This window comes from Pleurodeles waltl, chromosome 1_1, assembly GCF_031143425.1.
Source record: "Pleurodeles waltl isolate 20211129_DDA chromosome 1_1, aPleWal1.hap1.20221129, whole genome shotgun sequence".
Taxonomy (NCBI): Eukaryota; Metazoa; Chordata; class Amphibia; order Caudata; family Salamandridae; genus Pleurodeles; species Pleurodeles waltl.
Genome location: NC_090436.1, coordinates 840,868,673 through 840,885,963, shown reverse-complemented (window position 1 = coordinate 840,885,963; position 17,291 = coordinate 840,868,673). Strand labels below are relative to the sequence as shown.

General features: G+C 48.6%; 1 protein-coding gene across 1 annotated transcript in view; it reads right to left on the bottom strand.

Moving 5' to 3' along the window:
* Positions 1–17,291, bottom strand: part of LOC138287989 (annexin A1-like) — a 125,072-nt gene that overhangs the window by 61,221 nt on the left and 46,560 nt on the right. Inside the window, exon 5 of the mRNA XM_069229075.1 lies at positions 5,480–5,593. Within this exon, the coding sequence (XP_069085176.1) occupies positions 5,480–5,593 (114 nt within the window). The remainder of the gene's footprint in view (positions 1–5,479; positions 5,594–17,291) is intronic.

The window sequence follows — 17,291 nt, the reverse complement described above, 5'->3', positions numbered from 1 at the left end:
CCAGTGACTCCTCCTTGTTTTTCTCATTATCTCCTCCGGCCTTGCCGCCAAAAGTGGGGCCGTGGCGGGCATCTCCACTAGCTGGGGTGCTCTAACAAAGGGGGTGAGCCTTTGAGCCTCACCGCCAGGTGTTACAGTTCCTGCAGGGGGAGGTGTGAAGCACCTCCACCCAGTACAGGCTTTGTTACTAGCCACAGAGTGACAAAGGCACTCTCCCCATGTGGCCAGCAACATGTGTGGTGTGTGGCAGGCTGCTAAAACTAGTCAGCCTACCCGGATAGTCGGTTAAGGTTTCAGGGGGCACCTCTAAGGTGCCCTCTGGGGTGTATGGTACAATAAAATGTACACTGGCATCAGTGTGTATTTATTGTGCTGAGAAGTTTGATACCAAACTTCACAGTTTTCAGTGTAGCCATTATGGTGCTGTGGAGTTTGTGCATGACAGACTCCCAGACCATATACTCTTATGGCTACCCTGCACTTACAATGTCTAAGGTTTGGCTTAGACACTGTAGGGGCATAGTGCTCATGCACTGAGGCCCTCACCTATGGTATAGTGCACCCTGCCTTAGGGCTGTAAGGCCTGCTAGAGGGGTGACTCATCTATACTTATAGGCAGTGTGAGGTTGGCATGGCACCCTGAGGCGAGTGCCATGTGGACTTAGTCGTTTTATCCCCACTAGCACACACAAGCTGGCAAGCAGTGTGTCTGTGCTGAGTGAGGGGTCCCCAGGGTGGCATAAGACATGCTGCAGCCCTTAGAGACATTCCCTGGCATCAGGGCCCTTGGTACCAGAGGTACCAGTTACAAGGGACTTACCTGGATGCCAGGGTGTGCCAATTGTGGAAACAAAGGTACAGGTTAGGGAAAGAACACTGGTGCTGGGGCCTGATTAGCAGGCCTCAGCACACTTTCAAATCATAACTTGGCATCAGCAAAGGCAAAAAGTCAGGGGGTAACACCATGCCAAGGAGGCATTTCCTTACACTTCCATACAGTCATTTGAAAGGTTTAGATTCTAAGACTTCAGGAGCCAGATTGCTAGGTTGAGCAATGCTGGATTGGGGTGTCTGATTTGTTATTTGTGTTGTGTTAACAGATCTGGTCTGTTTGGGAGTTTGATGTGAGGTACTACTGAGAAGTCCAACAGTGTGGTGTACCACGGTTGGTAAGCCCACGTTGGTGCTAGGAGTATTAGTTTGAGTTTGTTTTGACTCAGTTTGTTGACTATGAAAGGAATGAGTGGGAGAGGGGGAAAGCGTAAGCAAATATCCCTGACCAATTGATCCACAGAGCATTGCCCTTGGACTGAGGGTGTGGGTACCTGGATGAGAAGTTTGGACATTTTGAGTTTTGTTGCGAACAGATCTAGGTCTGGTGTTCCCCAGCAGTAAAAGTATTCTTGTAGAATCTGGGGATGTATTTCCCATTCGTGAGTTTGCTGGTAATCTCGACTGAGATTGTCGGCTAACTGATTGTGAATGCCTGGTATATAATGCGCTATCAGGCGAATGTTGTTGTGAATTGCCCAATGCCAAATTTTTTGTGCTAGAAGGCATAGTTGTGATGAGTGTGTTCCCCCCCCCCCCCCTTTGTTTAGATAGTACATTGTTGTCATATTGTCTGTTTTGACAAGAATGTGTTTGTGGACTAGAAGGGGTTGAAAGGCTTTTAGTGCTAGGGAGACCGCTAGCAGTTCTAAGTGATTTATGTGTAGCTGTTTTTGTTGATTGTCCCATTGTCCTTGTATATTGTGATTGTTGAGGTGTGCTCCCCACCCGATCATTGAAGCGTCTGTTGTGAGAATGGCGTGAAGCACTGGGTCTTGAAATGGCCGCCCTTTGTTTAAATTTACAGGGTTCCACCATTGAAGCAAAAAGTGTGTCTGGCAGTCTATCAACACAAGATCCTGAAGTTGACCCTGTGCCTGCGTCCATTGTTTTGCTAGGCATTGCTGTAAAGGCCGCATGTGTAGCCATGCGTTTCGGACAATAGCGATGCATGATGCCATCATGCCTAAGATTCTCATGACAAATCTGACTATGTACTGGTGATTTGGTTGTATATTTGACACCATAGTTTGAAATGATTGAACTCTGTGGGCTTGGAGAGGCAATTGCTTTTTTTGTGTTGAGTGTTGCTCCCAAGTATTGTTGTAGCTGGGATGGTTGCAAGTGAGATTTTTGGTAATTTATTGAGAAGCCTAGTCTGTGTAGGGTATCTATTACATGCGGTGTATGATTTTGACACCGGTGTCGAGTGTTGGCTTTTATTAGCCAATCATCGAGATATGGGAATACGTGCATGTGATGTCTCCTTATATGAGCTGCTACTACAGCAAGGCATTTTGTAAATACTCTGGGTGCTGTTGTTATCCCAAATGGCAGTACCTTGAATTGTTAGTGTTTGCCCTGTATGACAAAATCGGAGGTATTTTCTGTGAGATGGATGGATGGGTATATGGAAATACGCATCTTTTAGATCCAATGTTGCCATGTATTCTCCATGTTTCAGTAACGGAACTACACCTTGTAACGTGACCATGTGGAAATGTTCTGATTTGATGAAGAGGTTTAATGTCCTGAGATCTAATATTGGTCTTAGTGTTTTGTCTTTTTTGGGAATAAGGAAATATAGCGAATAACCCCCTGTTCCTTTTTGGTGGTGAGGTACTAGTTCTATAGCTTTACCTCTATTTGTAATAGTTGTATATGTTGTGCCAACAGTTTGTGCGTTTTGGGGGGGGGGGGGGGGACATCTGGAGGGAAATGTGTGAACTCTATGCAGTAACCATGTTGGATAACTGATAGGACCCATGTGTCCATGGTTATGTCTGACCAGTTTTTGTGGTAAAGTGTTAATCTTCCCTCTACTGGTGATGTGTGTTGGGGAAGTGTGACATTGGAGTCACTGTTTGTTGCTGGGGGCCTGCTTGGTAGGCTGAAACTTTCCCCTTGATCTTGGGAATTGTCGCCTGAATGTTCCGCGAAACCCCCCCTCTCTGGTATTGGGACTGGTAGGTGGGTTTTGCTTGAGAGGTGGATGCCTCTGAAGGTTGCTGTCTAAAACCTCCCCTAAATTGTGGTTTTCTAAATGTCCCTCTATACTGGGAAGAGTAGAGCGCGCCCATGGCTTTGGCCGTGTAAGTGTCCTTCATCTTTTCGATGGCTGTGTCCACTTCTGGCCCAAATAGTTGTTGCTGGTTAAACGGCATCTTTAATACTGCCTGCTGTATTTTAGGTTTGAATCCGGAGCTTCGTAACCAAGCATGTCTCCTGATTGTGACTGCCGTGTTTACAGTTCTTGCGGCAGTGTCAGCGGAGTCCAGTGCATAACGAATATGGTTGTTGGAGATGACTTGCCCTTCCTCTACTACCTGTTGAGCCCGTTTCGGATACTCCTTAGGTAGATGCTGAATGATATCATTCATTTCATCCCAGTGAGCTTGGTCGTAATGGGCAAAGAGGGCCTGTGAATTAGCAATACGCCATTGGTTGGCAGCTTGCGCTGCCACCCTCTTTCCCGCTGCGTCAAACTTGCGGCTTTCTTTATCAGGAGGTGGTGCATTTCCCGATGATTGCGAGTTTGCACATTTCCTTGCGGCCCCAACCACTACAGAGTCCGGTGGGAGCTGCTGCGTAATGAACACAGGGTCCGATGGGGGTGGTTTGTACTTTTTTCCACCCGGGGTGTGATGGCTCTTCCTTTGACCGGCTCTTGAAAGACTTGCTATGCATGCTTAAGCATGCCTGGTAGCATTGGCAGGCTTTGGTATGACGCATGCGTGGAAGCCAGGATATTGAAAAGGAAGTCATCCACCAATGGTTCCGAGTACATAGTGACATTATGGAATGTTGCAGCCCTGGCCAAGACTTGGGTATAAGAGGTGCTATCCTCTGGAGGGGATGGTTCTGAGGGGTAGCACTCAAAGCTATTGTCGGAAACCGGGGGATCGTAGAGGTCCCAGGGATCTACCTCATCCTGTGTTTGCACAGTATATGTGGGTGACTGTGCAGTTGGCGTGCCAAATGGTGACCCTGTCCTTTGTGGCGAATGTGCTGGCGATATTTCTGGGGAGAAATGGCTGGTTGGCGATTTCTCTCTAGCCACTTTTGCTCTTGGCTGATCAGTTTCAGTCTCTGTCTGTTTGAAAAGCCAATTTTCTCTTAAATTTGAGAGGAGGGACAGTTTGAATCCTTCCAGTATCCTTCTGGATCTGTATTCTTCGTTGATTTTGATCAAACTCTTCAACATCCAGCTCCTCTTCAAACCTGTGCCTCCCTTTCAGTTGTTTGGAGAGCCCCTGTTCCTCTGTGTAAGAGGCCTTTTTAGGTTCCGAAGCCGGTTTTCTCGGCACCGAAATGCCCATGGAAATGGTTTGCCTCGGCTCCGAAAGGCTCTTTCGAGGCTTAGTGGCTTAGATCAAGCGATGTCGACTTTTTTCAACACCGGTTTCTCAACTCGAGTCGGAAGACTTCGGCATGATTTTGGCCTTCTTCGGTGCTGAAGGTGTTGCTTGGTCACGGCTTTTTTTATGGGTCAAGCCATGGCCTTCAGGCAGTGGTGCCCCCGAGGCCTTTTGTTTTTTCAGCTGACTTTGGGGATGGGTTGGGGCAGGCGTACTCATTTTGGCCCGCTGTCGGTGGTCGGTCTCCGTTGGAGTCGTCCGAGTCCGATCCCTGGATGGAGATAGCCATCTCCTCCTCTTCGACTTCGAGGTGTATCGACGATTTCGACGCCATCTGTAAGCGCCTTGCCCTCTGATCTCTTAAGGTCTTTTTCGACCGAAAGGCCTTGCAGGCCTCGCAGGTATCCTCTCTGTGATCCGGTGACAGACACAGATTACAGACCCGATGCTGGTCTGTGTAAGGATACTTAGTGTGGCACGTCGGACAGAAACGGAAGGGGGTCCGGTCCATGAGGCTTCGGCGACGGGTATTGTCGGGCCGACCAGGCCTCGAATGGGCGCAGAAGCCCCGAAGGGCCACCGAAGCGGTTGTCTCGTCGGTGCCGATGTATCGATAGAAGATCTTTCCCGAATGCAACAATACCGACAGATTTTCGATGATTTTTATACTTTCCCGATTCGAATCACGGAGCGAAGAGGCACACGACCGAACCCGATGGCGGAAAGAAAACAATCTAAGATGGAGTCGATGCTCATGCGCAATGGAGCCAAAAGGGAGGAGTCACTCGGTCCCGTGACTCGAAAAGACTTCTTCGAAGAAAAACAACTTGTAACACTCCGAGCCGAACACTAGATGGCAGGATAATGCACAGCATGTGTATCTGCAGCTACACAGGCCATCAAACATTATATTATTATACATATATATACATACATATATATACTCACACATAAATATACATACACACACAGATTTAACATGTGCATTAGACCTGAAGAAAATTAAGTAAGCATCAAAGCACCATTTGTTCTTCCAAGAAACAGTTTGTGATATTAGTATGTAGTCTTACCTTAGTGGCTTGCTTCAGCTCCTGGGCATCAAATTGAGCAGGGGTCTTCAGCAAGGCCAGAACAACTTCTTCATAGTGACCAGAACAAGCTTTCTTCAGAGCTTCTTCCAGGGACTGAGGGAAGGTAACACAGATGGGCAAATGTCATTAAAGAAGCATCCAAAGTGCTCTTGAAGACATTTGATGAGACCATCCAACTCCCACCCCCTAAACTGTTGCACGGATGAGAAGACCCTGTAATGAAGCATGACACCCAGGTTAGTGTGTGACTTTCCGTAAAATATTCTAGACATGCATTCTATTGATGGTAGGTTCTTACACATAGGAAATTCCTTGAGAATCTTCGCTCAGATCGTTCCCAGGTAACTCATTCTTTTTTTTCCTCAATGCTTAATTTTTTTTAAGCCAGTGGATGGCAGCATGTTTAGTGCTATTGCCTTTGTAACCGTATTATTCTTTCAAACTCATTGAAGTGTGTTTCACTTGACATATTTTTTTATACCATTCGTTTTTGTCATTTCATTTTCAAAACTAATGATTTTGGGGTTTTACACTTTCTGCATTGTTGCCAACAATCTACAACAGAGTTGTCATCTTGCTGCACTGTGAATACCTAAAGTTCTGTCCTTACACAAACGTGTAAGAGAAATAGCTCAGCAAGTGGATTGCATGCAAGACCTGCAGATTTCAGGCTTGAATCCTGGGTGGTACAACTCAGACTTTCAATCTTTTGAGGTTTATAAAAAGTTCTCAAGGTTTGGTAACACCAATGACAATCACCAGTCACCCCTCGACACTCAAGATGATGGTGACCCCTATATAAATATCAATATCCTCATGCTGTCATCTCAGCACTAAAAACATTATAGGCTTGCAGGCGTTGAAGAACTGAAACTATAGTAAATTGGAGTGGAGGTTTGAACCCAGCGCTAGCGAGGAGAGAACCTAGGTAAACATTTAGGGCCCGATTTAGTTCTTGGCTGACGGGTTACTCCATCACAGTGGTGATGGATACCCGGTCCGTTGAAATATAAATCCCATAGCATATAATGGGATTTTTATTTCGGCAGACAGGATATCCGTTATGGTTGCGACGGAGTAACTCGTCTGCCAAGCTCTAAATCGGGCCTTCAATGTGTTGGGCAGAGGTCACTGAGGTGTGCAGCATCCTGCCTGGGTGTAAGGATTACACCTGGGGCTGTATCATGAGCACCTGCTTGACCAGTCTAAATTGCATTCATTTAGCAGGATATTTCTCCAAATTAAAGCAGGATGTTCAGATGGCACAGCTTCCAAACAGTGGGTAATGCCTCTTTCTGGTTGGTCTGATAATCATGCACCAGTTCAGTTAAATCTCTGGTTAAATGAATGTACTTTAGAAGGTGAAAGCATATGAAAACAGGCCCTTAGCTCTGGGCAAGCAAGTGCAGCTGATCATGATACAGCCCCTGTACCTCTAGGGCTGACTCATGAAGAGCTGTGCTGGTGCAGCACAGAGCTGTGCTCCTCTTTTCCTGTGAGATGAATATAGTTCATACACATAACTTAAAGATTCTCAGAGTTAGCACATGAAATTCAGACAGCACAAGTCAGAAAAAGAAAGTAGCGATGGTCTGTCATGGTTTCCACTTTTTCTGTCTAAAGTTCATGCATGAACTCTTAAGAAATCCCAAGTTATTAGTACGAACTGTAGACAGTGCAATAGCCCGCAACCAGAGGGTGCTAGAGGGGCTGGAGCGGAAAGGCACGCCGGACAAAAGGGTGCAAAGTTTAAAGGGCCAATGGTAGGACTTGTTTGGATTTGAATTTTTCCCTTCACACCTTGAGGGTAGTGAGACTCTTAAAAGGGGGCTGCCGTGGCTGGGATCCCTTCTTTTAGCAGGGCAGGCGGGCAGCAATTTAAGAAGAAAACCAAGATGTTATGCTAGTCTCACCTCCGTGCACCACAGAAATGCACAGAGAAGAGGACCCCTTTCCTGGGAGCGCTCGTCTGCTTCATGGTCATCAGGAGAACCCATCTTACACCCTGCAACCCAAGGGGGTGCCAAGGAGTACCCTAGCTTTTGCCTCAGCACAGGAAGAGTGGCCAGCGGCCATTGAGAAAGCGAGGACACCACCACAGCTGAGGACCCAGCGAAGGAAGACAGTACGGTGATCCAGGTCACCGGAAGCACCATAGCGAGTCAGCCATTTAACACACAGGAGGAGCAGTCAGCAGCCATCAAAGGAGTGAGGTCACCAACGCAGGCCAAGCGAAGGATGAAAGCAGGGTGATCCAGGTCTCTGGTAGTACCAAGACGGTGCAAGCGGCAGATCCAGCAAGCCAGGTCAGACAGCAATGGAGCCGGAAGGCACAGTCGGAGCAACCGGCCTGAGCCCCGCCCATAGCGAATGCGTTCCGTGGGCATTTCAAGTTTTTCTGTCCATGCTAGCAAACTGGGGCAACCGGCTGTGGAGTACTTATAGCAGATATTGCAAAACACATTGAGTGGGGGAGGCAATAAGCCCCTCAGCAGCTGGGCATAGGCAAAAAGGGCAACAACAACTGCAGAGAAGGCAAGCAAACAAAAGGGGTGGCCAGGGACTGCTTCTGGGTGATGTGAGCTGGCTGCAGAAGCAGCCAAGAAGCAACAGAGGTAACCTACGCGACCTGAGCTGACCAGAGAATGGGCTATTATAAAGGATAGTCAGGAACTGACCGCAGGGGCGACGTGACCCGGTTGCAATCCACTGAGTAGCAGGCAGCTGGGGACAGCCTACTGAGGCAACTCAACCCAACGGCCATGAGAGCAGTAACTTCAAACCATACCTCCTCCTCCCAACTTGAACATGGACAGCCAAGGTACCAGTAAAAATTCCAATCTGGAGGAGATAATCAAGGCAGAAAGGGAGGCTGCAGTGACAGAGCAAAGAGTGGATCCTCAGGCAAATCAGGGGAAAGGGACCAAGGGGGCAGCCTGCGCAAGAAGCGCCCAGCGACGTGGGCAACACAGAAATAGCCAGGGAAGAGACGGCAGCCAGAGAAGCCAAAGACGCAGCATTGGAATCCAAGCAGAGGCAGCAAGAAAGGAGAAAAGAAGGACACAGGAGATGCAGTAGCAGCATTGGGGTTCCCAGGACCTAGCAAGTGGGCAAAGGCAAATTATGGTGAGCAAATCAGGACAATAGTACAAGAATGCTTACTCATTTGCGCCACTGCTGTTTGCAAGTAAAGGGGGCTTGGTCACAACAGGTAGGACTGAGGATGAATCACTCAGAGGCCAGGAACACACCAGGCTCCCCTAGTAGTAGGGCTCCATCGCTGAGGATCACAATCAAGGGTGCCCATCACCAAAGAGGGTAGAAGATGAGACGGCAGCAACAAGCACTGAGGCACTGCCCACACAAGTATGGGGCACAGAACCAGGAGTTAAAGGGAAAAGGCAGGCCAACGGAGCCACAGGAGAAGGTTTGGCCCCAGAAGCATACATAGGGGGCAGCCTAGGGAGGCCTTATATGGTCACCAGGGCCCCTGGTTTAGCAAGCATGATACAGCTGGCGGTCAAAGAGTGCATTTGGTGCAGGGAATTCATGGACATTCCCACTTCTAGAGATAAAGGTAGAGGGCCTTGATTTGACCACGGTAAATAAATAAAAATAATTAAAAAAAATAAAAAAAGGGGAGGAGAAGAAGAGAGGAACAGGATGAAAAAAAAAAAAAAGGAGAGGAACTTTGATAACTGGCTTGATGTCTTTAGGATCATGGCCTGTATCATAGTTGAGAAGTTCCCGCACTGTGCAAAAGATCTTTGGCTATATGAGTCAAAGATACATGAGGCACAGAGGCAGTGCGTGGGATATGCATGGCTAGATTATGATAAAGGATTCAGGCTAAAAATACAAGCTCATCCAGAAATGGAATGGGATGAGGAAGACGTGGGAGGTACATGCACAAGATGATAGCAATGGAGGCCATGAGCTGGTCTGGGAAACGTGACCAGCCCTTTTGTGGGAGCTATCAAAAAGGGAAGCATGAGATGCAGAAGCCCTACTACAAGCAGCCCCACTACACAAGCTGGAAGGGAACACAGTCAGGGAAAGGTGCATTGTCCATTAGTTTTAAATATGACAAGGACGAATGTACCTGTGGGGCAGCATGCAAATTCAAGCATGTATGCTCCATATGCAGGGGCGGGCACCCTGCAGCTGAGTGCAAGAAAGGAAGGGGAGTCAGTCACAAGCGGTGAAGAAGAAATAGCCCTAGCAAATGCAAAGCCTGGTCAGCGGAGAAAGTGGAGTTGGCTCGGTCCCTTGTGAAAAGATGCAGGCTAAGGAAGCTAGCCCACGAATACAATAACAAAGATCAACAGCAAATTACTGTGTGATGGCTTTGAGCAACGATTTAGAATCTCATCCAAGGGAGAGTCCTAAGGACAGAACCAAGGAACATCTGCTCGGCAAGCGAGCACCCAGAAACAGTCAGGAAGAAAATCAACAGGGAAATGGAGCTAAGGAGGGCGGAAGGCCCTCTGAAAAACAGTGCCTCCCCTGGCTTGGTCTCACCCCTCGGTTTGGTGCCCAAGAAAGAACAAGGCCAGTTCAGACTGATCCATCACCTTTTGTTTCCAGGAGGCAAATCAGTGAATGATGGACCAGCCCCTGAAGACTGTGCAGTGTGGTTTGCATCAGTCGAGGATGCAGTAGAAATAGTGCCCTCAATGGGCCGAGGGGCGGCTCGGATGGTGAAAGCAGATATTGAATCCCCCTTTAGGCTACTGCCAGTGATCCAGAGAGCCATCACCTCCTGGATTTCAAATTTGAGGGGGGAAAACACATTTTGACAAACCGCTGCCCATGGGGTGCTCTATCTCATGCCTACTTTGAGCTCTTCAGCACCTTCCTAGAGTGGACCCTACATAGGTGACACCCAGAGGGTGGAAAGCTGCACTACCTAGATGATTTTCTATGTGTAGGTAAGCCTGATAGACCAGAGTGGGGAGAACTGCTAAAGGCGTTCCAAACCCTACTAGCAGAAATAAGAGTGTCGCTGGAGAATACAAAACAGTGGAACCCACTACAAAGTTGGTATTCTTAGGCACATAGTTGGACTCTGAAGCAGGCACATCCAGCATGCCCCAGGACAAAGTACAGGATATGAGGAACGACATACAAAAGGTTTTGGGTAAACAGAAAGGCACCCTTGGGAACTGCAGGAGCTAACTGAGAAGTTAAATTTTGCAGCCAGTATCATCTCAAGAGGGAGGGTGTTCGCTAGAAGGCTCATACACTTGACAAGGGGGCTTCAGAACAAGCATCACCACACGAGACTGGGCTCAGGTGTGAAGCGGGACCTACAAACCTGTCTAACATTTCTGGAAGAATTTAACTGGACTCTCACCAGTAGAGAAGGCTTGGTTTCAGCAAAACAGATAGAGCTATACACCGATGCATCCGGCAGCCTAGATTTTGGGGTGATACCTAAGAACAGGTGGTGTGCCAAAGAATGGGCTAGGGTGGGTCTCACCAAAAACATCACACTCCTGGAGCTATTCCCCATAGTGGTGGCCCTGACAAAATGGCAAGAACAGCTGATGAACATGAATATCAAGCTATGGTCAGATAATCCAAGCATTTAACAAAGGGGCAGCCCAGTACCCACGAGTATTGAGTCTGCTTCAGTACTTGGTTAAAACGCAGCTAGCAAGCAATTTAGATATCAGGGCGAGGCATGTCCCCGAAGTAAATAATGTTAAAACAGATGCACTCTCTCGCTTCCAGATGAAGAAATTCAGGAGACTGGTGCCGGAAGCTTGTGGGGATTGGTAGAAGTGACCTGTCCCACCTAATAGAGAATGCGTTAGCCCCCAAGGCATCCAAATGCTACACAAAATATGCACAAACAGTCAAGAAGATAACAGGGCCGACAGCTTTTGATAATCACAAGGCAACAAGCAGGGCAAAGGAGGGGCTCATACTGTGGGCTTCCTAACAAAAGAAGTCAAAGTCATGGGCACAGGTGCATCTAACAGCAGTGGCGCATTTTAGGTGAATAGTAACAGGGAGGGATGCCACAAGGGTGGCAAAGGCTGAAAGGTACCACACAGGATACAAGGTGCCTGATTGAATTACACACACTGAAACTGCTGGTGTCTGTGTGCACAGACACCTTTGAGACCACGCTGTTCAAAGCAGCATTTACGCTAGTACTGTTTTTGGGGCATTTTGTGTAGGCAAACTAGTGGCCCCTTCAAAGCTGGGGGGGGGGGGGGGGGGGGGGGAGATCTGAGGCATGCCTACAGAGCCAGGACATAGATAAAGGCACAGGGTAGATGCAAGTGCTATTGAGGAGATCCAAGATGGACCACCTGGATACAGGAGCCAAGGTGGAACTGAGGTGCATGGTTGATAACAGCCTATGCCCGGTGTGCAGTGTCAGGAGTTACTTACTGCTGAGACCAACAGGGGACGTGGACCAACGGGGGGTGGAGGTTGCCCCCAGGAAATCCCTGGCAGAAAGGAGGTATAAGGTGGACCACCGGGCCGAAGGTGGTACACCTTTGGCCCAGTGGTCCCACCACCCTGGTGGTACAGGCAGTGAACTGGCTGCTTTGTAGCCAATTCACCGCTGTGGTCATGATTTGGCGGTCCTGCTCTGCCAGGCTGTCAGCAGTGTTATCGCCACCACCGGCGTGGCGGAGCAGGACTGCCAAACTCATGACCACCTGTAAGGAAATGCCTCCTTGGCATGGTTACCCCCTGACTTTTTGCCTTTGCTGATGCCAAGTTTTGATTTGAAAGTGTGCTGAGGCCTGCTAATCAGGCCCCAGCACCAGTGTTCTTTCCCTAACCTGTACTTTTGTTGCCACAATTGGCACACCCTGGCATCCAGGTAAGTCCCTTGTAACTGGTACCCCTGGTACCAAGGTCCCTGATGCCAGGGAAGGTCTCTAAGGGCTGCAGCATGTCTTATGCCACACTGGGGACCCCTCATTCAGCACAGACACACTGCTTGCCAGCTTGTGTGTGCTAGCGAGGACAAAACGAATAAGTCGACATGGCACTCCCCTCAGGGTGCCATGCCAACCTCACACTGCCTACAGGTATAGATAAGTCACCCCTCTAGCAGGCCTTACAGCCCTAAGGCAGGGTGCACTATACCACAGGTGAGGGCATAAGTGCATGAGCACTATGCCCCTACAGTGTCTAAGCAAAACCTTAGACATTGTAAGTGCAGGGTAGCCATAAGTGTATGTGGTCTGGGAGTCTGTCATGCACAAACTTCACAGCACCATAATGGCTACACTGAAAACTGTGAAGTTTGTTATCAAACTTCTCAGCACAGTAAATGCACACTGATGCCAGTGTACATTTTATTGTAACATACACCCCAGAGGGCACCTTAGAGGTGCCCCCTGAAACCTTAACCAACTACCCGTGTAGGCTGACTGGTTTTAGAAGCCTGCCACACTCCAGACATGTTGCTGGCCACATGGGGAGAGTGCCTTTGTCACTCTGTGGCTAGTAACAAAGTCTGTAGTGGGTGGAGGTGCTTCACACCTCCCCCTGCAGGAACGGTAACACCTGGCGGTGAGCCTCAAAGGCTCACCCCCTTTGTTACAGCACCCCAGGGCACTCCAGCTAGTGGAGATGCCCGCCCCCTCCGGCCACGCCCCCACTTTTGGCGGCAAGGTCGGAGGAAATAATGAGAACAACAAGGAGGAGTCACTGGCCAGTCAGGACAGCCTCTAAGGTGTCCTGAGCTGAGGGGACTAACTTTTAGAAATCCTCCATCTTGCAGATGGAGGATTTCCCCAATAGGATTAGGGATGTGCCCCCCTCCCCTCAGGGAGGAGGCACAAAGAGGGTGTAGCCACCCTCAGGGCTAGTAGCCATTGGCTACTAACTCCCCAGACCTAAACACACCCCTAAATTCAGTATTTAGGGGCTCCCCAGAACCTAGGAACGGAGATTCCTGCAACCTAAGAAGAAGAGGACTGCTGAACTGAAAACCTGCAGAGAAGACGGAGACACAAACTGCTTTGGCCCCAGCTCTACCGGCCTGTCTCCCCCACTTCTAAAGACACTGCTCCAGCGACGCGTTCCCAGGGTCCAGCAACCTCTGAAGCCTCAGAGGACTACCCTGCATCTAGAAGGACCAAGAACTCCCGAGGACATCAGCTCTGTTCCCCAAAGACTGCAACTTTGCAACAAAGAAGCAACTTTGAAAAACACAAGTTTCCCGCCGGAAGCGTGCGATTTGGCACTCTGCACCCGACGCCCCCGGCCCCACTTGTGGAGAACAAACACCACAGGGAGGACTCCTCGGTGACTACGAGACAGTGAGTAGCCAGAGTTGACCCCCCCCTGACCCCCCCAACAGTGACGCCTGCAGAGGGAATCCCGAGGCTCCCCCTGACCGCGACTGCCTGCTTCAAAGACCTGACGCCTGGTAAAGACTCTGCACCCGCAGCCCCCAGGACCTGAAGGATCCGACCTCCAGTGCAGGAGCGACCCCCAGGTGGCCCTCTCCCTTGCCCAGGTGGTGGCTACCCCGAGGAGCCCCCCCCTTGCCTGCATCGCTGAAGAGACTCCTTGGTCTCCCATTGCTTTCTATTGAAAACCTGACGCTTGTTTACACACTGCACCCGGCCGCCCCCGCGCCGCTGAGGGTGTAATTTCTGTGTGGACTTGTGTCCCCCCCGGTGCCCTACAAAACCCCCCTGGTCCGCCCTCCGAAGACGCGGGTACTTACCTGCTGGCAGACTGGAACCGGGGCACCCCCTTCTCCATTGAAGCCTATGCATTTTGGGCACCACTTTGACCTCTGCACCTGACCGGCCCTGAGCTGCTGGTGTGGTAACTTTGGGGTTGCTCTGAACCCCCAACGGTGGGCTACCTTGGACCCAAACTTGAACCCTGTAGGTGGTTTACTTACCTGCAAAAACTAACAAACACTTACCTCCCCCAGGAACTGTTGAAAATTGCATTGTGTCTAGTTTAAAATAGCTATATGTCATTTATGTGACAACTGTATATGCTATTTTGCTAATTCAAAGTTCCTAAAGTACCTACCTGAAATACCTTTCAATTGAAGTATTACTTATAAATCTTGAACCTGTGGTTCTTAAAATAAACTAAGAAAATATATTTTTCTATACAAAACCTATTGGCCTGGAATTGTCTCCGAGTGTGTGTTCCTCATTTATTGCCTGTGTGTGTACAACAAATGCTTAACACTACCCTCTGATAAGCCTACTGCTCGACCACACTACCACAAAATAGAGCATTAGAATTCTCTTTTTGCCACTATTTTACCTCTAAGGGGAACCCTTGGACTCTGTGCATACTATTCCTTACTTTGAAATAGTGCATACAGAGCCAACTTCCTACACCACCATAGTGCTTCACTGATAGATGTACCTGACTTTTCTTAGCACTGTGCACCTTAGTTTCTTTAAGAAAGTGGTCAAACGATATCTATTGTGATTAACCATCCTCTTTATTATTTGAAAATTCCATCCGAGAAACAGAAATTAGCAGGTGCACTCTCCGGACTTGAGGATGTAACTAATCGATGCTTTTGGGATGTGGTGTTTTCTCACCGTTTATATTCTTTCAAGCTACTATAGTATTTATGGAATTGGATACTTCTTAATAATAACAAGACTGTTTTTTACTTATTTTAATTTTAACAAGGAACACATTTAGTTTTATTTCCAGAGGAGTATCATGTGGGTCCTAAATCTTGACTTAATATATGTACCAGCTGTATTATGATGGAATGTTTCTAGATGTGTGCTTTTATGGTTTATGAATGCAGTTAACCGAATAAAGATAATTTGAATCGGAGTTGTGGACTTCAGGATACCATCCCAACAAGTCTCACAAAATCCTGTTTGCCTTTGTATATGCAGTTCAGTACACTCGGCCACGAGGTTGCACTCCAAGCATCCACCATTGTGATCATATTACTTGACTCAAAGTGTCTCTTCACAAGCCACTTATCGATTGTATCCTTCATAAGGCTTTCTTGACATACGAAGCTATGTAAACGCTCAAGGAGCTGCCTTGATGTTGCACTACGTGGGAACTGACAAAAGTATCTGCTGCCAGAGTAAAATAGAACAGAACAAGTGAAATGCAGCTGGTGAGTGAACACTGGCCTAACCTTTCCCATCTGAAGGGACCTAGAAACCGTGATGGATAAGATGAAAAGGGGGAGGGAATTGGAGTTGTTCCGCACTATTGCGCCAAAGGCTGAAAACCAAGTATGCAAACGTAAGGCTACAAAAAAGGAGGCCTTGATTATGAAAGAGCAAAGAAAGTGTAAGACAAGAGCTACCAGTATTAAACAAGGATCGGCAAAGCCAATAGGTCTCGCCTATACAAGATCTATTGGTTTTGTTGTGCCCTGTTGTACATTACTGAGGCTCCTATCCAGCATGGCTAATGGTTAGTGGTATGGAGTGTCAGAGTGGAGGAGTAGAGAGGAGTGGATCTGTCTGGAGGTAGAATAGAGTAGGAGGATTAGAGAGTTGTAGAGTTGAGTAGAGGGGGAGTAGGATTCAGTGGCAGAGAATTGTAGAGTGGAATTGAGTGGAGTGGATTGACGTAGTGGGGTCGATTGGAGTGAGTTGGATGGGATTGGTCTGGATTCAAGTAGTGTGGATTAGGTGGGAGGTTTGGTTTGCAGGGATAGGGCTGCAGTGGGGTGGACTGGATTTGAGTGGACTGGAGTGGGGTGAATTGGAGTGTGGTGGGGTGGATTGATTGGAGTACGGTGGACTGAACTGGCATGGGGTGAGCTGGATTGGGGTAGAGTGTGGTGGATTGGTCTGAGTGGGGTGGATTAGGGTGTTATGGGGTGAATTGGATTGAGTGTGGTGGATTGGATTGGGTGGGGTGGACTGGAGAGTGGTGTACTGGATTGAAGAGAGGTAGATTAAGGGTGTTTGGAGTGGCGTGGATTCAACTGGAGAAGGGTGGATTAATGTGGACTAGATTGGACTGAGTGGGGTGGATTAAAGTGGACTGTATTGGAGTGGACTTTATTGGAGTGAGGTGGACTTGACTGGAGTGGGGCGGTTTGGACTGGAGTAGTGAGGGCTGGATTGGACAGGGGTGGAATGACTGGAGAAAGTGGGATGATTGGAGTGGTGTGGATTGTAGTGGACTGGATTGGAGTAGGGTGGATCAGACTGTAACGGGTAGAGTGGGGTGGACTGGAGTGGAAGTGACCAATTGGGGTGAGATTTATTGGCCTGGAGTGGCGTAGGTTGGACTGCAGTGGATTGGAGTTCGGTGGGCTGGATTGGTGTGGAGTGGGGTCATCTGGGTTGTAGTGGGGTGAATTGGAGGGGGGGGGGAATTGGGATGGAGTGGGTTGGACTGGGGTGAGGTGGACTGGATTGGGGCAGATTGTTTTGGATTGGAGTGGGTTTTTGGCACTGTAATGAGGCAGGTTGTTTTGGATTAAACTGGGACAAACTGGAGAGGGGCAGATTGAAATGGATGGGAGTGGAGCAGGCTGTTACTGATTGAAGTGGTGGAGATTGTTTTGGATTGGAGCAGGGCAGATTGTTTTAGATTGGAATGGGGCAGAATTGAATTAGGGTGGAATGAAAAGGGGTGGGTTGACTGGATGGGAGTGGGGTGAATTTAGATTGAGTGGGGGGTTGGATTGGGGTGAGGTGGAATGGGGCATATTGTTTTGAACTGGATTGGGGCAGATGGGGGTGGGGCTGATTAGAGTGGGGCAGGTTGTTTTGGATTGCAGTGGGACAAATTGGAGTGAGGCAGATTGTTTTGGAGTGCAACAGATCGCAGTGGGGCA